Here is a 22,777-nt window from a genome sequence, read left to right as displayed (position 1 = left end):
AGAATATTATTTTTCACAAATAAAATATATTTTTTCAAACCAACATTATTTTCTTTCGTCTTTTTTCATTACATATATTTTTTTCCAAAAATACAAAAATTCTACAAAAAATAAAAATTACATATTTTCACTCATGATAATATATTTCCATTCATTTGTACTAACTCACATTGCCTTATGCCAACGCCGTTGCTTGCTTTGTTAGTCGTTGCTTGTTTACTTGTGCTATATGGGTATAACAACATATCGCACAAGCAGTCGTATGTGTGTATGTATTGGTGCGATTTTAGTTCGTTGTGCTATAGTAGACATCAGTGCCATACGAACGAATATGTGAATGGACAACATGTATGTACAAGCATTTTTTCTTCAGTACAGCAAAGGCAAATGGCAAATATGAAGTTAAGAGATTTTTTGGCGGGAAAAAAATTAGTGATGGAATTCTTTCCAAAGAAAAATATTTTTAAAATGGTAATTATAAATTTTTGATGAAAATTTAATAAAATTCAAAAATTTTAGAAAATATTAAAATATTTAGTTTTTGTAACGTTAAAGGGGCGATTTGCAAATTTTGAAGAAAATTTACGAAATTCAAAAATTAAGCAGAAAATATTAAAATATTTTTACCATTAGGTATTTGCAAATTATAAAACTTTATGACCTGGATTAAAAAAAATAATCCATTTGTGGCGTCATTTTCTGGAATGTCCATAAATAAACAGGCACACTTTTACCTAATACTCTAATTAGCATTCTTTTTTTTTCTCCTAAAATTAAAACACATGTGGATTTTCTCATTTATTTAGGTAGTAAAATAATAAAATAATTAGTAAATAGTATGAAATAAATATTTTGTCTCTTTTGAAATTTAATTTGTAGCCCTGAAAAGGGCTGTTAGATATTATGTTTTCGAATATCGAAAAAATTCTTGACAAAGTAATTTTTGTGGGAAAAATTACTTCTTGGCGGCGGCTTTCTTTGCAGCTGGCTTCTTTGGTGCTGCGGCTTTTTTGGGCTTAGCAGCGGCTGTTTTTGCCTTGGGTGCCTTTGGTTTGGTGGCAGATGCTTTAGCGGCGGTCTTTGCGGGTTTTGCCTTAACTGTACCGGTTTTCTTGGCAGCCTTGGCCTTTGTTTTGTCAGCCTTCTTCTTTTCAGCGGTCTTTTTGGCGGCAGATGGTTTTTTGGCAGCTGTCTTCTTTTCGCCGGCAGCCTTTTTAGGGGCGACCTTCTTTTTCTTTTCACCAGCGGCGGGGGCCTTCTTTTTCTTTTCAGCAGTCTTTGCTTTAGGTTCCTTGGAAGCCGAAGCGGACAATTTGAATGAACCAGAAGCACCCTTACCTTTAGTTTGGATCAATTTTCCACTGGCAACAGCACTCTTCAAGTATTTCTTGATGAAGGGGGCCAATTTTTGGGCATCTACTTTGTAGGTGCTGGCCAAATATTTTTTGATGGCTGGCAATGAAGAACCTCCACGTTCCTTCAATGTTTTGATGGCAGCATCTACCATTTGCTGGGTTGGTGGATGAGTTGGAGCGGCTGATGGTTTCTTTGCTTTGGCAGCGGCCTTCTTTGGTGCCTTTTTCTCAACAGCGGCAACTGGGGAGGCGGTGGTTTCAGCAACGGCGGCGTCAGACATGTTTATATTTCACTGTTTTTATATTTCACTGTTAACACAAATACACTCACAAATTTATGTGTACTACTATTTTGTTATTGGTCGAGCCGTATAACATAGGTACATCGAAAAGATGAGAAGTGCATAGTAGTCAATTGGTATATTTTTCGAATTATTGTGTGGAAGCGTGTTTAATTTTTTACAAAAGTTTTCACAGAAATTTAATTTTTCCCAGGAAGCTTTAAAAATTGCTGAAAAAGATATTTTACATTTTGAAAGTATAGATTTCAGGCTTCATTTTAAAAGATATTTCATGTTATTATCATTACCGGTTAGCGAGTTATAGACGTTTAACTTCAAAGATTATGAATTTGAAATCACAAATTTCTAACTAAATTTGAAAAAAATCCAAAAAATTTTGAAAATTTTCATAAAATTTCTTTTTGATAATATAGCCTGATATGTTTTCTTTAGGATAAATTAAAAATATTTAGAAATTTTGCATTTTCTATGTGAGAAAAAATTAAATTTATTATGTGGTCTATGACAGCAGAAATCCTCTTGTTGGCATATTTTCAATGAAGAAAACTTTTTCTACAAATAAATTTGAAAGCTCAAATCTTATTAACTTTTATAAAAATTTCTTAAAAAACATTTCAGGATTTGTATATTTACACCAAAATAAAACATTATTCATAAAAAGTCATTAATTGTTTGGAAAAGTTAAAAATTCCTTACAATATCATATACCACCAATGGACGAACATTCATCAACAAACGGCAATTTTTTTCAAAATAAACTATTTTGGCAAAAATAAATTAATTATACTTTAATAATATTCTAAAATAATTTATAAATCAGTTATTTATTAATTTTCACAATAATTTTGTCAAATTTTTGCAAAAAAAAAAATTATATTAAAAATAATTTCGTTTTTGCTATTACCTTTCATGGCAGAGCAGAGTACAAAGAAATTTCATGGAATTTTTCGAACGTTACAAAAATATTGTATTCCTATTGATTATTAAGTATTTACTATTTTCTATTAATTTTTAGTCAAAATATAAAATTTTAATAATTATTTTACTAAAAAATACTAATTTATAATTTTCTTTAAAAAAATTGGTTTTTGAATAGAGAAATTCTGCCTTTAGAAATCAAAAAATATTTCCCATCAAATTTTTCATAGACAGAGACAAATATAAAATTAGATAGAATTTTTTTTACATGGTAGAAAATTAGCTGGAAAAGAAAAAACATGCACATTTCATTCTTCATTCATGGGGATGTTTGCTGTAAAAAAAAAAAAACAAAAATATTGAGGGGAATTTTTTTTCGCGCCAAAAATAACATATTGCATTAATACATAAGAGAATTTTTTTTGGAAGGGGAAAATGGAGGGAAGCATTTTCCCGCCAATTACGAAAAAGGTGAATAGAAAACAATTAAACAAACAATGTGAAAAAAATTCATCATGTGACAATACAAACGAAAAATTTTAAATAGAAACAAAGAAAAAAAATAAAATAATTTAAATAATAAATCTGAATAATTAAAATTTTAACCAGAATTAAAAAAAATAATTTCTAACGAAAACAAAATTAAAATGAAAAAAAAAATAAAAAAAATTAAATAGGAAATCATTTTACGAAAATGTTGAGAAAATGTATGAAAAATAATTTTTAATGAAAAGAAAAGGAAAGCGAAAAAATTATAATTTCAAATGAAAAAATAAATGTTTGGAAACTACTCAAAATAAAAAATTAAAAAAACAAAAAAAAAAAATCATATATTCCTATCAGCCTCAAAATAAATTAAAACAACGTAAAAAACATTTTTATTTAATAAAAAAATTGTAATAATAGTAAATAATTTGTTAAAAATTTAATCTCTTTTTTAATATATTTTGTGGTCCTGAAAAGGACCGATTGTTTTGTTGTAAAAAAATGAGTTTTTAAAACGTCAAGAAATTAAGCACGTTCTCCACGAATACGTCTGGCCAATTGGATATCTTTAGGCATGATGGTGACACGCTTAGCATGGATGGCGCACAAGTTAGTATCTTCGAAAAGACCGACCAAGTAGGCTTCACTGGCTTCTTGCAAGGCCATAACAGCAGAGCTCTGGAAACGCAAATCAGTTTTGAAATCTTGAGCAATTTCACGAACCAAACGCTGGAAGGGCAATTTGCGGATCAACAATTCAGTACTCTTCTGGGTAACGACGGATTTCACGCAAAGCGACTGTACCGGGACGGAAACGATGAGGCTTCTTAACACCGCCGGTGGCTGGTGCGCTCTTACGAGCGGCTTTAGTGGCCAATTGCTTACGAGGAGCCTTGCCACCAGTCGATTTACGGGCAGTTTGCTTAGTACGAGCCATTTTTCACTTTAATTTTTTCACTTCACTAGGTATGCACACAAACACTGTTAACACTGTAATAACTCGGAAACCGCGCCAGAAACGAGTATTTATAGAAAAATTTTGTGTTAGCATCAACGATTAAGGGTGAGTGTTCGTAAATACAAATATATGTCTACTAAATGGGCACACACACGCACACATATACATAAACGACTATGGCACAAGCAACACGAACTAAGACGATCAGGGAAATTTTTGTATAAATAGAACCGTTAGGGTCGCAGTTAAAACATTCGTTCTTGTGCTTTCGTGAAGTGTTTAAGTGAATTAAAAAAAAAAGTGAAAAATGACTGGTCGCGGTAAAGGTGGAAAAGGCTTGGGAAAAGGTGGCGCTAAACGTCATCGCAAAGTGTTACGTGATAATATCCAGGGCATTACCAAGCCAGCTATTAGACGTTTGGCTCGTCGTGGTGGTGTAAAACGTATTTCTGGATTGATTTACGAAGAAACTCGTGGTGTTCTGAAAGTGTTCCTGGAAAACGTTATTCGTGATGCTGTCACCTACACCGAACACGCTAAGCGTAAAACCGTCACTGCTATGGATGTCGTCTACGCTTTGAAGAGACAAGGTCGTACTTTGTACGGTTTCGGCGGTTAAATATTTTCTTGACGCTATTTGGAGAAATCTTCTTATTTTACAACAAACCAATCGGTCCTTTTCAGGACCACAAAAAATATTAAAAAAGAGATACTTTCTTGTTGAAAATTAATTATTATTATTTTTTTTAATAAATATACTAATAAACATTATAACTACATATATAAAATATTTAAAAAAATGTTCTTATCTTTTCCGATTTTTCAAATATTTTAAATAAATTTTAATTTTCTTCTATAGTATTATCCATTTCATACCACATTTCTTTCCAAAATCATATTTTTTTCTTTCAATTATTTCCACATACCAATGGCTGTTAAAATGCCGTCGGCAATACGCATTACTAAATGCCTTTGGTTACTCATATTATGTGTGTATACCATAACTACACATACCCTATACATGTATTAGTACATAACGTTAAAGAACAACAAGCAATGCCATGACTATTCACATCAGTGTTTTAAATTTCAAAAATAAAAAAAAAATCAATACGTTCTCATTTTCATTAAAAAATTAAAATTATAATGAATTCAAAAATAAAATTATTTTTAATAAAATTTTTTTATAAATCGAAAATTTTTTTTTTTTATTTTTTTATTCAATTAAAATTTACTTCATAAAAAATTTGTTTAATTTTTTTTCTATCAAAAAACAAAAATTTTCTCGAAAAATTTTTTTTTTTTGCTTTTTTATATTATTTACCCTATACATGTATTTTTTTATTCAATTAAATAAAATTTGACTTCATCATTTTCATTACAATCTTATTTAATTTCGCTAAATTTCTATCAAAAAACAAAAAATTTCTTCCTTCGAACATATTTCCATATAAAAATGCCGCCGTCAACTCGCATTTCTAAATGCCGTTGCTTGTTTGTTCATATGCTTGCTTATATTATGTATGTATACCATAGCGTCACTTTATCTATGCATGTGGTAGTATTTTGTTAGTCCATGATACTAAACAACGAACCAAACAACGATGTGAGTACGATGTTCATATTGAGTGGAACATTACAAAAATAATAATTTTAATTAAAAAATAAAATAAATAAATAAATTTAAAAAATTAAATTAAAAAAATAAAATTTAAATTAAATTAAAATATTAAAATTAAATTAAAAAAATTTAAATTAAATTAAAAAATTGAAATTAAATTAAAAAATTAAAATTAAAATTAAATTAAAAAATTAAATTAAATTAAATTAAAAAATTAAAATTTAAATTAAATTAAAAAATTTAAATTAAATTAAAAAAAATTAAAAAATTAAAATTAAATTAAAAAATTTAAATTAAATTAAAAAATTAAAATGTAAATTAAATTAAAAAATTAAAATTTAAATTAAATTAAAAAATTAAATTTAAATTAAAAAATTAAAATTAAATTAGAAAATTAAAATTAAATTAAAAAATTTAATTTAAATTAAAAAATTAAATTTAAATTAAAAAATTGAAACGTAATAATTTTTTCTAAACAAATTCTGTTAAAATATCAAATTTTATTCAACATTTTTTTCCATTCATTTCATTTTATTTTTCAAAAAAAAAAAAAAAAAAAAATCATAAAATCGCTTCTCATTTTCTAAAATTTTTTTCAAAAATTTTCATTAAAAGTCCATATAAATTTCATTTTTATTTAATATTTTTGATTTTAATATTTTCTAATTTTATTAAAATATTCCTATTAAATTCATTTTTCAATTCCATTTTTCTTCAAACTTCTACCAATTTCATTTTTATTTTCGTAATAATTTTTTCTAAACAAATTTAAATTTATTTTTCAAAAAAAAAAAAAAAAAAAAAAAAAAATTTTCATTTTTCTTCTAAAATTTAAATTTTTATTCAAAATTATTTAATTTGTAATTTATTTCATTTTATTTTTCAAAAAAAAAATAATAAAATCGCTTTTCATCTTCTAAAAATTTTCATTAAATGTCCCTATAAATTTCATATTTTTTCATTTTAATTTATTATTTTTAATTTTAATATTTTCTATTAATTTCTTTAATTTCATTCTAATTTTCCTATTTAATTTATTTTTCAATTCCATTTTTTCTTCAAACTCCTAAAAATTTTCATTTTATTTTCCCTATTCTATAATTTTATTTCAACTACAACTGCCTTTCCAACGCAAAAAATTCCATTAAATCCCCTCTTTTTTGCCTTCCCAAAATAAAAGGCGGTAGACGATTTCTTACAATAAAATTACTATGTGTGTGCGTGCGTGTGTGTTTTTGTGTTTGGTGGTTATTTTTTGTGAGTCATACAAGCCAGCTGTACTACTGATCAACAGGAATAACTGTATTCTTCTTCTTCTTTCTTCTTCGTTTTAAATTGCCCCTTGCAAAAACAACATAACACAAGCATGCTTCTTCTTCTTCAAAATACCTCGAATTATAACGGCAAACAACAACAAATTTTAAGCAAACTCAAATGTGACTACAATAAATGTATTTCGTCTCATAAAAGACAAATGTAATGCTGTAAGGAGAAAAATTTATATTTTTTGGATTTTTTTTTTATTTTATTTTTAATAAATTTAACTAATTAAATAATATGGTTTGAAATAATTTTTTCTCTTTTTAAATATTTTTTGTCGTCCTGAAAAGGACGGATTGGTTGATTTTGTATGGATTTTTTGTGTTTTATACGATGGTCTGTATTCACTCCATAATACCTTTCGCAATAATTTAGGCTTTCTTTTCGGTCTTCTTGGGCAAGAGAACAGCTTGGATGTTTGGCAATACACCACCTTGGGCGATAGTAACACCAGACAACAATTTGTTCAATTCTTCGTCATTACGGATGGCCAATTGCAAGTGACGGGGAATGATACGAGTCTTCTTGTTGTCACGAGCAGCATTACCAGCCAATTCCAAAACTTCAGCAGCCAAATATTCCATAACGGCGGCTAAATATACTGGAGCACCGGCACCAACACGTTCAGCATAGTTGCCTTTGCGCAACAAACGATGAATACGACCGACGGGGAATTGAAGACCAGCACGATTGGAACGGGACTTTGCCTTTCCCTTAACTTTGCCACCTTTACCACGACCAGACATTTTCACTTTATTTTATTTTTAAACACTTCACTTAGCACTGAAAAACACAGAATGATAAAAATTGCCTTGACACCCCGTAGTATTTATACTTTTCTCGCACACACATTACTATACTTAGGGGTGTGTAGCTATGTATTATACATAGCAGCTGTGACTACCTGAAATTGTTGAACATTTTAATCTACAAATATGTAGTTGGCTGCCCTTGTATTTTTATTCTGTGAACAGTGTTAAAAGTGTTTGTGTGATTAAAAAAATTCAAGTGAAAAATGCCTCCTAAAACCAGTGGTAAAGCAGCAAAGAAGGCCGGCAAAGCCCAAAAGAACATCACCAAGGGCGATAAATCGAAGAGACGTACCAAGCGTAAGGAGAGTTACGCTATCTACATTTACAAAGTGTTGAAGCAAGTCCATCCCGATACTGGTATTTCCTCAAAGGCCATGAGCATCATGAACAGTTTTGTGAATGATATCTTCGAACGTATTGCCGCCGAAGCCTCCCGTTTGGCTCACTACAACAAGCGTTCGACCATCACCAGTCGGGAAATCCAAACTGCCGTTCGTCTATTGTTGCCCGGTGAATTGGCTAAGCACGCTGTCAGTGAAGGTACCAAGGCTGTTACTAAATATACCAGCTCCGTAAATGCCTTGATTTTTTTCATTTATTCGTCGAAATTCAACCAAAGGCCCTTTTCAGGGCCACAAAAAATATTTTAAAAGAGATCAAATTTTTGTTGAAACCATATTTATGCATTTCTAGTTAATAATAATTTTTTTTTTTTAAATAAATAAATAAAATTTAAAATAAATATTTTAAACCATATTTTACATTTTTTTTTCAGAATATTATTTTTCACAAATAAAATAAATTTTTTTAAACCAACATTATTTTCTTTCGTCTTTTTTCATTACATATATTTTTTTCCAAAAATACAAAAATTCTACAAAAAAATAAAAATTCCATATTTTCACTCAAGATAATATATTTCCATTCATTTGTACTAACTCACATTGCCTTATGCCAACGCCGTTGCTTGTTTTGTTAGTCGTTGCTTGTTTACTTGTGCTATATGGGTATAACAACATATCGCACAAGCAGTCGTATGTGTGTATGTATTAGTGTGATTTTAGTTCGTTGTGCTATAGTAGACATCAGTGCCATACGAACGAATATGTGAATGGACAACATGTATGTACAAGCATTTTTTCTTCAGTACAGCAAAGGCAAATGGCAAATATGAAGTTGAGAGAATTTTTGGCGGGAAAAAAATTAGTGGTGGAATTCTTTGCAAGGAAAAATATTTTTAAAATGGTGATTATAATTTTTTGATGAAAAATTAATGAAATTCAAAAATTTTAGAAAATATTAAAATATTTAGTTTTTGTAACGTTAAAGGGGCGATTTACAAATTTTGAAGAAAATTTACGAAATTCAAAAATTAAGCAGAAAATATTAAAATATTTTTACCATTAGGTAATTGCAAATTATAAAAGTTTATGACCTGGATTAAAAAAATAATCCATTTGTGGCGTCATTTTGTGGAATGTCCATAAATAAACAGGCACACTTTTACCTAATACTCTAATTAGCAAAATCTAAACTTTTCCTAAAATTAAAACACATGTGGATTTTCTCATTTATTTAGGTAGTAAAATAATAAAATAATTAGTAAATAGTATGAAATAAATATTTTGTCTCTTTTAAAATTTAATTTGTAGCCCTGAAAAGGGCTGTTAGATATTATGTTTTCGAATATCGAAAAAATTCTTGACAAAGTAATTTTTGTGGAAAAAATTACTTCTTGGCGGCGGCTTTCTTGGCAGCTGGCTTCTTTGGTGCTGCGGCTTTTTTGGGCTTAGCAGCGGCTGTTTTTGCCTTGGGTGCCTTTGGTTTGGTGGCAGATGCTTTAGCGGCGGTCTTTGCGGGTTTTGCCTTAACTGTACCGGTTTTCTTGGCAGCCTTGGCCTTTGTTTTGTCAGCCTTCTTCTTTTCAGCGGTCTTTTTGGCGGCAGATGGTTTTTTGGCAGCTGTCTTCTTTTCGCCAGCAGCCTTTTTAGGGGCGACCTTCTTTTTCTTTTCACCAGCGGCGGGAGCCTTCTTTTTCTTTTCAGCAGTCTTTGCTTTGGGTTCCTTGGAAGCCGAAGCGGACAATTTGAATGAACCAGAAGCACCCTTACCTTTAGTTTGGATCAATTTTCCACTGGCAACAGCACTCTTCAAGTACTTCTTGATGAAGGGGGCCAATTTTTGGGCATCTACTTTGTAGGTGCTGGCCAAATATTTTTTGATGGCTGGCAATGAAGAACCTCCACGTTCCTTCAATGTTTTGATGGCAGCATCTACCATTTGTTGGGTTGGTGGATGAGTTGGAGCAGCTGATGGTTTTTTTGCTTTGGCAGCGGCCTTCTTTGGTGCCTTTTTCTCAACAGCGGCAACTGGGGAGGCGGTGGTTTCAGCAACGGCGGCGTCAGACATGTTTATATTTCACTGTTTTTATATTTCACTGTTAACACAAATACACTCACAAATTTATGTGTACTACTATTTTGTTATTGGTCGAGCCGTATAACATAGGTACATCGAAAAGATGAGAAGTGCATAGTAGTCAATTGGTATATTTTTCGAATTATTGTGTGGAAGCGTGTTAAATTTTTTACAAAAGTTTTCACAGAAATTTAATTTTTCCCAAGAAGCTTTAAAAATTGCTGAAAAAGATATTTTACATTTTGAAAGTATAGATTTCAGGCTTCATTTTAAAAGATATTTCATGTTATTATCATTAGCCGTTAGCGAGTTATAGACGTTTAACTTCAAAGATTATGAATTTGAAATCACAAATTTCTAACTAAATTTGGAAAAAATCCAAAAAATTTTGAAAATTTTCGTAAAATTTCTTTTTGATAATATAGCCTGATATGTTTTCTTTAGGATAAAACAAAAATATTGACCAATTTTACATTTTCTATGTGAGAAAAAATTAAATTTATTATGTGGTCTATGACAGCAGAAATCCTCTTGTTGGCATATTTTCAATGAAGAAAACTTTTTCTACAAATAAATTTGAAAGCTCAAATCTTATTAACTTTTATAAAAATTTCTTAAAAAACATTTCAGAATTTGTATATTTACACCAAAATAAAACATTATTCATAAAAAGTCATTAATTGTTTGGAAAAGTTAAAAATTCCTTACAATATCATATACTACCAATGGACGAACATTCATCAACAAACGGCAATTTTTTTTTTTTTTCAAAATAACATATTTTGGCAAAAATAAATTCATTTTAATTTAAAAATATTCTAAAATAATTTATAAATCAGTTATTTATTAATTTTCCATATAATTTTGTCAAATTTTTGCAAAAAAAATATATTAAAAATAATTTCGTTTTTACTATTACCTTTCATGGCAGAGCAGAGTACAAAGAAATTTCATGGAATTTTTCGAACGTTACAAAAATATTTTATTCCTATTGATTATTAAGAATTTACTATTTTCTATTAATTTTTAGTCAAAATATGAAATTTTAATAATTATTTTACTAAAAAATACTAATTTATTTATAATTTTCTTTAAAAAAAAATAGTTTTTGAATAGAGAAATTCTGCCTTTAGAAATCAAAAAATATTTCCCACCAAATTTTTCATTGGAATATACAGAGACAAATATAAAATTACATAGAATTTTTTTTACATGGTAGAAAATTAGCTGGAAAAGAAAAAACATGCATATTTCATTCTTCATTCATGGGGATGTTTGCTGTAAAAAAAAAAAAAAAAAATATTGAGGGGAAATTTTTTTCGCGCCAAAAACAACATATTGCATTTATACATAAGAGGATTTTTTTTGGAAGGGGAAAAATGGAGGGAAGCATTTTCCCGCCAATTTGGAAAAATGTGAATAGAAAACAATTAAACAAACAATGTGAAAAAAATTTCATCATGTGACAATTCAAAGGAAAAATTTTAAATAGAAACAAAGAAAAAAAATAAATAAAATAATTTAAATAATAAATCTGAATAATTAAAATTTTAACCAGAATTAAAAAAATAATTTCTAACGAAATAAAAATTAAAATGAAAAAAAAAAAAATTTAAATAGAAAATCATTTTACGAAAATGTATGAAAAATCATTTTTAATGAAAAGAAGAGGAAAGCGAAAAAAATATAATTTCAAATGAAAAAATAAATGTTTGGAAACTTTACTCAAAATAAAAAATTAAATTAAAAAAATCCTGTAAAAAAATCCTGTATTCTTATCAGCCTCAAAATAAATTAAAACAACATAAAAACATTTTTATTTAATAAAAAAATTGTAATAATAGTAAATAATTTGTAAAAAATTTAATCTCTTTTTTAATATATTTTGTGGTCCTGAAAAGGACCGATTGTTTTGTTGTAAAAAATGAGTTTTTAAAACGTCAAGTAAATTAAGCACGTTCTCCACGAATACGTCTGGCCAATTGGATATCTTTAGGCATGATGGTGACACGCTTAGCATGGATGGCGCACAAGTTAGTATCTTCGAAAAGACCGACCAAGTAGGCTTCACTGGCTTCTTGCAAGGCCATAACAGCAGAGCTCTGGAAACGCAAATCAGTTTTGAAATCTTGAGCAATTTCACGAACCAAACGCTGGAAGGGCAATTTGCGGATCAACAATTCAGTACTCTTCTGGTAACGACGGATTTCACGCAAAGCGACTGTACCGGGACGGAAACGATGAGGCTTCTTAACACCGCCGGTGGCTGGTGCGCTCTTACGAGCGGCTTTAGTGGCCAATTGCTTACGAGGAGCCTTGCCACCAGTCGATTTACGGGCAGTTTGCTTAGTACGAGCCATTTTTCACTTTAATTTTTTCACTTCACTAGGTATGCACACAAACACTGTTAACACTGTAATAACTCGGGAACCGCGCCAGAAACGAGTATTTATAGAAAAATTTTGTGTTAGCATCAACGATTAAGGGTGAGTGTTCGTAAATACAAATATATGTCTACTAAATGGGCACACACACGCACACATATACATAAACGACTATGGCACAAGCAACACGAACTATGTCGAAGTGGTTGACGAGGGAAATTTTTGTATAAATAGAACCGTTAGGCTGCTAGTTAAAACATTCGTTCTTGTGCATTCGTGAAGTGATAAGTGAATTTAAAAAAAAAAGTGAAAAATGACTGGTCGTGGTAAAGGTGGAAAAGGCTTGGGAAAAGGTGGCGCTAAACGTCATCGCAAAGTGTTACGTGATAATATCCAGGGCATTACCAAGCCAGCTATTAGACGTTTGGCTCGTCGTGGTGGTGTAAAACGTATTTCTGGATTGATTTACGAAGAAACTCGTGGTGTTCTGAAAGTGTTCCTGGAAAACGTTATTCGTGATGCTGTCACCTACACCGAACACGCTAAGCGTAAAACCGTCACTGCTATGGATGTCGTCTACGCTTTGAAGAGACAAGGTCGTACTTTGTACGGTTTCGGCGGTTAAATATTTTCTTGACGCTATTTGGAGAAATCTTCTTATTTTACAACAAACCAATCGGTCCTTTTCAGGACCACAAAAAATATTAAAAAAGAGATACTTTCTTGTTGAAAATTAATTATTATTATTATTTTTTTTAATAAATATACTAATAAACATTATAACTACATATATAAAATATTTCAAAAAATGTTCTTACCTTTTCCGATTTTTCAAATATTTTAAATAAATTTTAATTTTCTTCTAATAGTATTATCCATTTCATACCACATTTCTTTCCAAAATCATATTTTTTTCCTTTCAATTATTTCCACATACCAATGCCTGTTAAAATGCCGTCGGCAATACGCATTACTAAATGCCTTTGGTTACTCATATAATGTGTGTATACCATAACTACACATACCCTATACATGTATTAGTACATACGTACGTTAAAGAACAACAAGCAATGCCATGACTATTCACATCAGTGTTTTAAATTTCAAAAATAAAAAAAAATCAATACGTTCTCATTTCAAGAAAATTCATTACAAAAATAAAATTATTTTTAATAAATTGTACAATTTTTTTTATTTATTTTTGAAAATATTCGTAAAAAATTTGTTTAATTTTTTTTTATAAATCGAAAAAATTTTTTTTTTTAATTTTTATTTTATTTATTTTTTTTTATTCAATTAAATAAAATTGACTTCATCATTTTCATTACAATCTTATTTAATTTCGCTAAATTTCTATCAAAAAACAAAAAAATTCTTCCTTCGAACATATTTCCATATAAAAATGCCGCCGTCAACTCGCATTTCTAAATGCCGTTGCTTGTTTGTTCATATGCTTGCTTATATTATGTATGTATACCATAGCGTCACTTTATCTAAGCATGTGGTAGTATTTTGTTAGTCCATGATACTAAACAACGAACCAACGAACGATCAAACAACGATGTGAGTACGATGTAGTGAGTGAAACATTACAAAAATAATAATTTCAATTAAAAAATAAAATAAATAAATAAATTTAAAAAATTAAAAAAAAAAAAAAAAAAATTAAATTTAAAATTAAATTAAAATATTAAAATTAAATTAAAAAATTTAAATTAAATTAAAAATTAAAATTTAAATTAAATTAAAAAATTGAAATTAAATTAAAAAATTTAAATTAAATTAAAAAATTTAAATTAAATTAAAAAATTTAACTTAAATTAAAAAATTAAATTTCCAATTTAATAACGTTATAATTTTTTCTAAACAAATTTAAATTTATTTTCCAAAAAATCCAAAATAATATTTTCATTTTTCTGTTAAAATATCAAATTTTATTCAACATTTTTTCCATTCATTTCATTTTATTTTTCAAAAAAATAATAATAAAATAGCTTCTCATTTTCTAAAATTTTTCCAAAAATTTTCATTAAAAGACCATATAAATTTCATTTTTATTTAATATTTTTGATTTTAATATTTTCTAATTTTATTGAAATATTCCTATTAAATTCATTTTTCAATTCCATTTTTTCTTCAAACTTCTACCAATTTCATTTTTATTTTCGTAATAATTTTTTCTAAACAAATTTAAATTTATTTTTCAAAAAAAAATGTTTTCATTTTTCTTCTAAAATGTAAATTATGGTTCAAAATTATTTAATTTGTAATTTATTTCATTTTATTTTTCAAAAAAAAAATAATAAAATCGCTTTTCATCTTCTAAAAATTTTCATTAAATGTCCCTATAAATTTCATATTTTTTCATTTTAATTTATTATTTTTAATTTTAATATTTTATTTTAACTTCTCTAATTTTATTAAAATATTTCTATTTAATTTATTTTTCAATTTCATTTTTTTCTTCAAACTCCTAAAAATTTTCATTTTATTTTCGTCATCCCTTCATTTTATTTCAACTACAAAGGCCTGCAACGCAAAAAAAAACTCTTTCAATTCTCCTCTTTTTTGCCTTCCCAAAATAAAAAGCGTGAGGCGACTTCTTACAATAGAATTACTATGTGTGTGCGTGCGTGTGTGTTTTTGTGTTTGGTGGTTATTTTTTGTGAGTCATACAAGCCAGCTGTACTACTGATCAACAGGAATAACTGTATTATTCTTCTTCTTCTTTCTTCTTCGTTTTAAATTTTCCCTTGCAAAAACAACATAACACAAGCATGCTTCTTCTTCTTCAAAATACCTCGAATTATAACGGCAAACAACAACAAATTTTAAGCAAACTCAAATGTGACTACAATAAATGTATTTCGTCTCATAAAAGACAAATGTAATGCTGTAAGGAGAAAAATTTATATTTTTTGGAATTTTTTTATTTTATTTTTAATAAATTTAACTAATAAAATAAATATGGTTTGAAATGATTTTTTTTCTCTTTTTAAATATTTTTTGTCGTCCTGAAAAGGACGGATTGGTTGATTTTGTATGGATTTTTTGTGTTTTATACGATGGTCTGTATTCACTCCATAATACCTTTCGCAATAATTTAGGCTTTCTTTTCGGTCTTCTTGGGCAAGAGAACAGCTTGGATGTTTGGCAATACACCACCTTGGGCGATAGTAACACCAGACAACAATTTGTTCAATTCTTCGTCATTACGGATGGCCAATTGCAAGTGACGGGGAATGATACGAGTCTTCTTGTTGTCACGAGCAGCATTACCAGCCAATTCCAAAACTTCAGCAGCCAAATATTCCATAACGGCGGCTAAATATACTGGAGCACCGGCACCAACACGTTCAGCATAGTTGCCTTTGCGCAACAAACGATGAATACGACCGACGGGGAATTGAAGACCAGCACGATTGGAACGGGACTTTGCCTTTCCCTTAACTTTGCCACCTTTACCACGACCAGACATTTTCACTTTATTTTATTTTTAAACACTTCACTTAGCACTGAAAAACACAGAATGATAAAAATTTCAACAACTACCCGTAGTATTTATACTTTTCTCGCACACACATTACTATACTTAGGGGTGTGTAGCTATGTATTATACATAGCAGCTGTGACTACCTGAAATTGTTGAACATTTTAATCTACAAATATGTAGTTGGCTGCCGGGGTATTTTTATTCTGTGAACAGTGTTAAAAGTGTTTGTGTGATTTAAAAAAAAAATAAGTGAAAATGCCTCCTAAAACCAGTGGTAAAGCAGCAAAGAAGGCCGGCAAAGCCCAAAAGAACATCACCAAGGGCGATAAATCGAAGAGACGTACCAAGCGTAAGGAGAGTTACGCTATCTACATTTACAAAGTGTTGAAGCAAGTCCATCCCGATACTGGTATTTCCTCAAAGGCCATGAGCATCATGAACAGTTTTGTGAATGATATCTTCGAACGTATTGCCGCCGAAGCCTCCCGTTTGGCTCACTACAACAAGCGTTCGACCATCACCAGTCGGGAAATCCAAACTGCCGTTCGTCTATTGTTGCCCGGTGAATTGGCTAAGCACGCTGTCAGTGAAGGTACCAAGGCTGTTACTAAATATACCAGCTCCAAGTAAATGCCTTGATTTTTTTCATTTATTCGTCGAAATTCAACCAAAGGCCCTTTTCAGGGCCACAAAAAATATTTTAAAAGAGATCAAATTTTTGTTGAAACCATATTTATGCATTTTTAGTTAATAAAGAAAATTTTTAAATAAATAAAATTAAAAAAAATATTTTAAACCATATTTTTAATTTTTTTTTCAGAATATTATTTTTCATAAATAAAATATATTTATCAAACCAAAATTATTTTCTTTCGTCTTTTTTCATAACATATAATTTTTTTTCAATAAATACCAAAATTCTACAAAAAATTTAAAATTCCATATTTTCACTGAAAATAATATATTTCCATTCATTTGTACTAACTCACATTGCCTTATGCCAACGCCGTTGCTTGCTTTGTTAGTCGTTGCTTGTTTACTTGTGCTATATGGGTATAACAACATATCGCACAAGCAGTCGTATGTGTGTATGTATTGGTGCGATTTTAGTTCGTTGTGCTATAGTAGACATCAGTGCCATACGAACGAATATGTGAATGGACAACATGTATGTACAAGCATTTTTTCTTCAGTACAGCAAAGGCAAATGGCAAATATGAAGTTGAGAGATTTTTGGCGGGAAAAAAATTAGTGGTGGAATTCTTTCCAAGGAAAAATATTTTTAAAATGGTGATTATAAATTTTTGATGAAAATTTAATAAAATTCAAAAATTTTAGAAAATATTAAAATATTTAGTTTTTGTAACGTTAAAGGGGCGATTTACAAATTTTGAAGAAAATTTACGAAATTCAAAAATTAAGCAGAAAATATTAAAATATTTTTACCATTAGGTAATTGCAAATTATAAAAGTTTATGACCTGGATTAAAAAAAAAAAATAATCCATTTGTGGCGTCATTTTGTGGAATGTCCATAAATAAACAGGCACACTTTTACCTAATACTCTAATTAGCAAAATCTATTTTTTCTCCTAAAATTAAAACACATGTGGATTTTCTCATTTATTTAGGTAGTAAAATAATAAAATAATTAGTAAATAGTATGAAATAAATATTTTGTCTCTTTTAAAATTTAATTTGTAGCCCTGAAAAGGGCTGTTAGATATTATGTTTTCGAATATCGAAAAAATTCTTGACAAAGTAATTTTTGTGGAAAAAATTACTTCTTGGCGGCGGCTTTCTTGGCAGCTGGCTTCTTTGGTGCTGCGGCTTTTTTGGGCTTAGCAGCGGCTGTTTTTGCCTTGGGTGCCTTTGGTTTGGTGGCAGATGCTTTAGCGGCGGTCTTTGCGGGTTTTGCCTTAACTGTACCGGTTTTCTTGGCAGCCTTGGCCTTTGTTTTGTCAGCCTTCTTCTTTTCAGCGGTCTTTTTGGCGGCAGATGGTTTTTTGGCAGCTGTCTTCTTTTCGCCAGCAGCCTTTTTAGGGGCGACCTTCTTTTTCTTTTCACCAGCGGCGGGAGCCTTCTTTTTCTTTTCAGCAGTCTTTGCTTTGGGTTCCTTGGAAGCCGAAGCGGACAATTTGAATGAACCGGAAGCACCCTTACCTTTAGTTTGGATCAATTTTCCACTGGCAACAGCACTCTTCAAGTACTTCTTGATGAAGGGGGCCAATTTTTGGGCATCTACTTTGTAGGTGCTGGCCAAGTATTTTTTGATGGCTGGCAATGAAGAACCTCCACGTTCCTTCAATGTTTTGATGGCAGCATCTACCATTTGTTGGGTTGGTGGATGAGTTGGAGCAGCTGATGGTTTTTTTGCTTTGGCAGCGGCCTTCTTTGGTGCCTTTTTCTCAACGGCGGCAACTGGGGAGGCGGTGGTTTCAGCAACGGCGGCGTCAGACATGTTTATATTTCACTGTTTTTATATTTCACTGTTAACACAAATACACTCACAAATTTATGTGTACTACTATTTTGTTATTGGTCGAGCCGTATAACATAGGTACATCGAAAAGATGAGAAGTGCATAGTAGTCAATTGGTATATTTTTCGAATTATTGTGTGGAAGCGTGTTTAATTTTTTACAAAAGTTTTCACAGAAATTTAATTTTTCCCAGGAAGCTTTAAAAATTGCTGAAAAAGATATTTTACATTTTGAAAGTATAGATTTCAGGCTTCATTTTAAAAGATATTTCATGTTATTATCATTACCGGTTAGCGAGTTATAGACGTTTAACTTCAAAGATTATGAATTTGAAATCACAAATTTCTAACTAAATTTGAAAAAAATCCAAAAAATTTTGAAAATTTTCATAAAATTTCTTTTTGATAATATAGCCTGATATGTTTTCTTTAGGATAAATTAAAAATATTTAGAAATTTTGCATTTTCTATGTGAGAAAAAATTAAATTTATTATGTGGTCTATGACAGCAGAAATCCTCTTGTTGGCATATTTTCAATGAAGAAAACTTTTTCTACAAATAAATTTGAAAGCTCAAATCTTATTAACTTTTATAAAAATTTCTTAAAAAACATTTCAGGATTTGTATATTTACACCAAAATAAAACATTATTCATAAAAAGTCATTAATTGTTTGGTTTCTATTAATTTTTAGTCAAAATATAAAATTTTAATAATTATTTTACTAAAAAATACTAATTTATAATTTTCTTTAAAAAAATTGGTTTTTGAATAGAGAAATTCTGCCTTTAGAAATCAAAAAATATTTCCCATCAAATTTTTCATAGACAGAGACAAATATAAAATTAGATAGAATTTTTTTTACATGGTAGAAAATTAGCTGGAAAAGAAAAAACATGCACATTTCATTCTTCATTCATGGGGATGTTTGCTGTAAAAAAAAAAAATATTGAGGGGAAATTTTTTTCGCGCCAAAAATAACATATTGCATTAAAAAAGGTGAATAGAAAACAATTAAACAAACAATGTGAAAAAAATTCATCATGTGACAATACAAACGAAAAATTTTAAATAGAAACAAAGAAAAAAAAATAAAATAATTTAAATAATAAATCTGAATAATTAAAATTTTAACCAGAATTAAAAAAAATTATTTCTAACGAAATAAAAATTAAAATGAAAAAAAAAATTAAATAGAAAATCATTTTACGAAAATGTTGAGAAAATGTATGAAAAATTATTTTTAATGAAAAGAAAAGCGAAAAAAATTTATAATTTCAAATAAAAAAAAATAAATGTTTGGAAACTTTACTCAAAATAAAAAAAAAAATTAAAAAAATCCTGTATTCCTATCAGCCTCAAAATAAATTAAAACAACGTAAAAATATTTTTATTTAATAAAAATTGTAATAATAATAAATAATTTTTTAAAAATTGAATCTCTTTTTTGATATATTTTGTGGTCCTGAAAAGGACCGATTGTATTCCTATCAGCCTCAAAATAAATTAAAACAACGTAAAAATATTTTTATTTAATAAAAATTGTAATAATAATAAATAATTTGTTAAAAATTGAATCTCTTTTTTGATATATTTTGTGGTCCTGAAAAGGACCGATTGTTTTGTTGTAAAAAAATGAGTTTTTAAAACGTCAAGAATTTAAGCACGTTCTCCACGAATACGTCTGGCCAATTGGATATCTTTAGGCATGATGGTGACACGCTTAGCATGGATGGCGCACAAGTTAGTATCTTCGAAAAGACCGACCAAGTAGGCTTCACTGGCTTCTTGCAAGGCCTTCTGGTAACGACGGATTTCACGCAAAGCGACTGTACCGGGACGGAAACGATGAGGCTTCTTAACACCGCCGGTGGCTGGTGCGCTCTTACGAGCGGCTTTAGTGGCCAATTGCTTACGAGGAGCCTTGCCACCAGTCGATTTACGGGCAGTTTGCTTAGTACGAGCCATTTTTCACTTTAATTTTTTCACTTCACTAGGTATGCACACAAACACTGTTAACACTGTAATAACTCGGAAACCGCGCCAGAAACGAGTATTTATAGAAAAATTGTGTGTTAGCATCAACGATTAAGGGTGAGTGTTCGTAAATACAAATATATGTCTACTAAATGGGCGCACACACGCACACATATACACAAACGACTATGGCACAAAAAGTGAAAAATGACTGGTCGCGGTAAAGGTGGAAAAGGCTTGGGAAAAGGTGGCGCTAAACGTCATCGCAAAGTGTTACGTGATAATATCCAGGGCATTACCAAGCCAGCTATTAGACGTTTGGCTCGTCGTGGTGGTGTAAAACGTATTTCTGGATTGATTTACGAAGAAACTCGTGGTGTTCTGAAAGTGTTTTTGGAAAACGTTATTCGTGATGCTGTCACCTACACCGAACACGCTAAGCGTAAAACCGTCACTGCTATGGATGTCGTTATTTTAAATATTTTTAATTTTAATTTTCTTTAAATAAATTTTAATTTTCTGCCTTTGGTTACTCATATAATGTGTGTATACCATAACTACACATACCCTATACATGTATTAGTACATACGTACGTTAAAGAACAACAAGCAATGCCATTATTCACATTTCAAAAATAAAAAAAAATCAATACGTTCTCATTTCATTTCTAAAATTATTTTTAATAAATTCTACAATTTTTTTTATTTATTTTTGAAAATATTCGTAAAAAATTTGTTTAATTTTTTTTTTATAAATCGAAAAATTTTTATTTTTTATTTTATTTATTTTTTTTTTATTCAATTAAATAAAATTGACTTCATCATTTTCATTACAATCTTATTTAATTTCGCTAAATTTCTATCAAAAAACAAAAAAATTCTTCCTTCGAACATATTTCCATATAAAAATGCCGCCGTCAACTCGCATTTCTAAATGCCGTTGCTTGTTTGTTCATATGCTTGCTTATATTATGTATGTATACCATAGCGTCACTTTATCTATGCATGTGGTAGTATTTTGTTAGTCCATGATACTAAACAACGAACCAACGAACGATCCAACAACGATGTGAGTACGATGTTCATAGTGAGTGAAACATTACAAAAATAATAATTTCAATTAAAAAAAATAAATAAATTTAAAAAAAATAAAATTAAATTAAAAAATTAAAATTAAATTAGAAAATTAAAATTAAATTAAAAAATTGAAATTAAATTAAAAAATTAAAATTTAAATTAAATTAAAAAATTGAAATTAAATTAAAAAATTAAAATTTAAATTAAAAAATTGAAATTAAATTAAAAAATTAAAATTAAATTAAAAAAAAATTAAAAAATTAAAAAAATTAATAAATTTCATTTTTATTTAATATTTTTGATTTTAATATTTTCTAATTTTATTGAAATATTCCTATTAAATTCATTTTTCAATTCCATTTTTTCTTCAAACTTCTACCAATTTCATTTTTATTTTCGTAATAATTTTTTCTAAACAAATTTAAATTTATTTTTCAAAAAAAAATGTTTTCATTTTTCTTCTAAAATGTAAATTATTATTCAAAATTATTTAATTTGTAATTTATTTCATTTTATTTTTCAAAAAAAAAAAATAATAAAATCGCTTTTCATCTTCTAAAAATTTTCATTAAATGTCCCTATAAATTTCATATTTTTTCATTTTAATTTATTATTTTTAATTTTAATATTTTATTTTAACTTCTCTAATTTTATTAAAATATTTCTATTTAATTTATTTTTCAATTTCATTTTTTTCTTCAAACTCCTAAAAATTTTCATTTTATTTTCGTCATCCCTTCATTTTATTTCAACTACAAAGGCCTGCAACGCAAAAAAAAACTCTTTCAATTCTCCTCTTTTTTGCCTTCCCAAAATAAAAAGCGTGAGGCGGAATGATACGAGTCTTCTTGTTGTCACGAGCAGCATTACCAGCCAATTCCAAAACTTCAGCAGCCAAATATTCCATAACGGCGGCTAAATATACTGGAGCACCGGCACCAACACGTTCAGCATAGTTGCCTTTACGCAACAAACGATGAATACGACCGACGGGGAATTGAAGACCAGCACGATTGGAACGGGACTTTGCCTTTCCCTTAACTTTGCCACCTTTACCACGACCAGACATTTTCACTTTATTTTATTTTTAAACACTTCACTTAGCACTGAAAAACACAGAATGATAAAAATTGCCTTGACACCCCGTAGTATTTATACTTTTCTCGCACACACATT

At 29.0% G+C, this 22,777-nt stretch overlaps 11 protein-coding genes across 11 annotated transcripts; 5 read left to right on the top strand and 6 right to left on the bottom strand.

The window, feature by feature from the left end:
- Positions 1 to 882: 882 nt before the first annotated feature.
- Positions 883 to 1,693, bottom strand: LOC133328728 (histone H1-like). The gene has a single exon (XM_061537274.1). The coding sequence runs from the start codon at positions 1,634 to 1,636 to the stop codon at positions 956 to 958; it is 681 nt and encodes a 226-aa protein (XP_061393258.1). The 5' UTR covers positions 1,637 to 1,693; the 3' UTR covers positions 883 to 955.
- A 2,611-nt stretch (positions 1,694 to 4,304) lies between these two features.
- On the top strand, positions 4,305 to 4,673 carry LOC133328731 (histone H4). Its single transcript, XM_061537277.1, has one exon. It carries the CDS (start codon positions 4,327 to 4,329, stop codon positions 4,636 to 4,638), a length of 312 nt encoding a protein of 103 aa, XP_061393261.1. The 5' UTR covers positions 4,305 to 4,326; the 3' UTR covers positions 4,639 to 4,673.
- A 2,630-nt stretch (positions 4,674 to 7,303) lies between these two features.
- On the bottom strand, positions 7,304 to 7,764 carry LOC133328734 (histone H2A). Its single transcript, XM_061537281.1, has one exon. The coding sequence runs from the start codon at positions 7,704 to 7,706 to the stop codon at positions 7,332 to 7,334; it is 375 nt and encodes a 124-aa protein (XP_061393265.1). The 5' UTR covers positions 7,707 to 7,764; the 3' UTR covers positions 7,304 to 7,331.
- Positions 7,765 to 7,975: 211 nt separating this feature from the next.
- LOC133328736 (histone H2B-like) lies at positions 7,976 to 8,422 on the top strand. The gene has a single exon (XM_061537283.1). It carries the CDS (start codon positions 7,976 to 7,978, stop codon positions 8,420 to 8,422), a length of 447 nt encoding a protein of 148 aa, XP_061393267.1.
- Positions 8,423 to 9,478: 1,056 nt separating this feature from the next.
- LOC133328733 (histone H1-like) lies at positions 9,479 to 10,196 on the bottom strand. Its single transcript, XM_061537280.1, has one exon. It carries the CDS (start codon positions 10,179 to 10,181, stop codon positions 9,501 to 9,503), a length of 681 nt encoding a protein of 226 aa, XP_061393264.1. The 5' UTR covers positions 10,182 to 10,196; the 3' UTR covers positions 9,479 to 9,500.
- Positions 10,197 to 12,852: 2,656 nt separating this feature from the next.
- Positions 12,853 to 13,234, top strand: LOC133328727 (histone H4). Its single transcript, XM_061537273.1, has one exon. It carries the CDS (start codon positions 12,888 to 12,890, stop codon positions 13,197 to 13,199), a length of 312 nt encoding a protein of 103 aa, XP_061393257.1. The 5' UTR covers positions 12,853 to 12,887; the 3' UTR covers positions 13,200 to 13,234.
- Positions 13,235 to 15,649: 2,415 nt separating this feature from the next.
- Positions 15,650 to 16,111, bottom strand: LOC133328725 (histone H2A). Its single transcript, XM_061537271.1, has one exon. It carries the CDS (start codon positions 16,050 to 16,052, stop codon positions 15,678 to 15,680), a length of 375 nt encoding a protein of 124 aa, XP_061393255.1. The 5' UTR covers positions 16,053 to 16,111; the 3' UTR covers positions 15,650 to 15,677.
- Positions 16,112 to 16,268: 157 nt separating this feature from the next.
- Positions 16,269 to 16,713, top strand: LOC133328726 (histone H2B). The gene has a single exon (XM_061537272.1). The coding sequence runs from the start codon at positions 16,323 to 16,325 to the stop codon at positions 16,695 to 16,697; it is 375 nt and encodes a 124-aa protein (XP_061393256.1). The 5' UTR covers positions 16,269 to 16,322; the 3' UTR covers positions 16,698 to 16,713.
- A 1,112-nt stretch (positions 16,714 to 17,825) lies between these two features.
- LOC133328724 (histone H1-like) lies at positions 17,826 to 18,591 on the bottom strand. Its single transcript, XM_061537270.1, has one exon. The coding sequence runs from the start codon at positions 18,525 to 18,527 to the stop codon at positions 17,847 to 17,849; it is 681 nt and encodes a 226-aa protein (XP_061393254.1). The 5' UTR covers positions 18,528 to 18,591; the 3' UTR covers positions 17,826 to 17,846.
- Positions 18,592 to 20,722: 2,131 nt separating this feature from the next.
- On the top strand, positions 20,723 to 21,635 carry LOC133328735 (histone H4-like). The gene is made up of 2 exons (XM_061537282.1): positions 20,723 to 20,989; positions 21,513 to 21,635. Exons 1-2 carry the CDS (start codon positions 20,732 to 20,734, stop codon positions 21,633 to 21,635), a joined length of 381 nt encoding a protein of 126 aa, XP_061393266.1. The 5' UTR covers positions 20,723 to 20,731.
- A 704-nt stretch (positions 21,636 to 22,339) lies between these two features.
- LOC133328732 (histone H2A-like) lies at positions 22,340 to 22,728 on the bottom strand. Its single transcript, XM_061537278.1, has 2 exons — positions 22,425 to 22,728; positions 22,340 to 22,363 (listed from the first exon to the last, which is right to left on the bottom strand). The coding sequence occupies exons 1-2, from the start codon at positions 22,668 to 22,670 to the stop codon at positions 22,340 to 22,342; spliced, it is 270 nt and encodes an 89-aa protein (XP_061393262.1). The 5' UTR covers positions 22,671 to 22,728.
- Between the last annotated feature and the right edge of the window lie 49 nt (positions 22,729 to 22,777).

The sequence above is a fragment of the Musca vetustissima genome, unplaced genomic scaffold, assembly GCF_032173495.1.
Source record: "Musca vetustissima isolate MV318-11 ecotype Yass unplaced genomic scaffold, APGP_CSIRO_Mvet_v1 utg406539, whole genome shotgun sequence".
In the NCBI taxonomy this organism is placed as follows: Eukaryota; Metazoa; Arthropoda; class Insecta; order Diptera; family Muscidae; genus Musca; species Musca vetustissima.
Note: the sequence above shows the minus strand (reverse complement) of the source record. Positions and strands in the feature narration are given on the sequence as shown.

What these genes read in the sequence shown, in the direction of transcription:
- LOC133328725 (XM_061537271.1), bottom strand. Translation starts at nt 16,052, where the DNA reads ATGTCTGGTCGTGGTAAAGGTGGCAAAGTTAAGGGAAAGGCAAAGTCC.
- LOC133328724 (XM_061537270.1), bottom strand. Translation starts at nt 18,527, where the DNA reads ATGTCTGACGCCGCCGTTGCTGAAACCACCGCCTCCCCAGTTGCCGCC.
- LOC133328727 (XM_061537273.1), top strand. Translation starts at nt 12,888, where the DNA reads ATGACTGGTCGTGGTAAAGGTGGAAAAGGCTTGGGAAAAGGTGGCGCT.
- LOC133328733 (XM_061537280.1), bottom strand. Translation starts at nt 10,181, where the DNA reads ATGTCTGACGCCGCCGTTGCTGAAACCACCGCCTCCCCAGTTGCCGCT.
- LOC133328728 (XM_061537274.1), bottom strand. Translation starts at nt 1,636, where the DNA reads ATGTCTGACGCCGCCGTTGCTGAAACCACCGCCTCCCCAGTTGCCGCT.
- LOC133328726 (XM_061537272.1), top strand. Translation starts at nt 16,323, where the DNA reads ATGCCTCCTAAAACCAGTGGTAAAGCAGCAAAGAAGGCCGGCAAAGCC.
- LOC133328734 (XM_061537281.1), bottom strand. Translation starts at nt 7,706, where the DNA reads ATGTCTGGTCGTGGTAAAGGTGGCAAAGTTAAGGGAAAGGCAAAGTCC.
- LOC133328735 (XM_061537282.1), top strand. Translation starts at nt 20,732, where the DNA reads ATGACTGGTCGCGGTAAAGGTGGAAAAGGCTTGGGAAAAGGTGGCGCT. An exon ending in AAACCGTCACTGCTATGGAT is followed by an intron (nt 20,990 to 21,512) that starts GTCGTTATTTTA and finishes TGTATACCATAG; the next exon opens with CGTCACTTTATCTATGCATG.
- LOC133328732 (XM_061537278.1), bottom strand. Translation starts at nt 22,670, where the DNA reads ATGTCTGGTCGTGGTAAAGGTGGCAAAGTTAAGGGAAAGGCAAAGTCC. An exon ending in CTCGTATCATTCCGCCTCAC is followed by an intron (nt 22,364 to 22,424) that starts GCTTTTTATTTT and finishes TTTGCGTTGCAG; the next exon opens with GCCTTTGTAGTTGAAATAAA.
- LOC133328731 (XM_061537277.1), top strand. Translation starts at nt 4,327, where the DNA reads ATGACTGGTCGCGGTAAAGGTGGAAAAGGCTTGGGAAAAGGTGGCGCT.
- LOC133328736 (XM_061537283.1), top strand. Translation starts at nt 7,976, where the DNA reads ATGCCTCCTAAAACCAGTGGTAAAGCAGCAAAGAAGGCCGGCAAAGCC.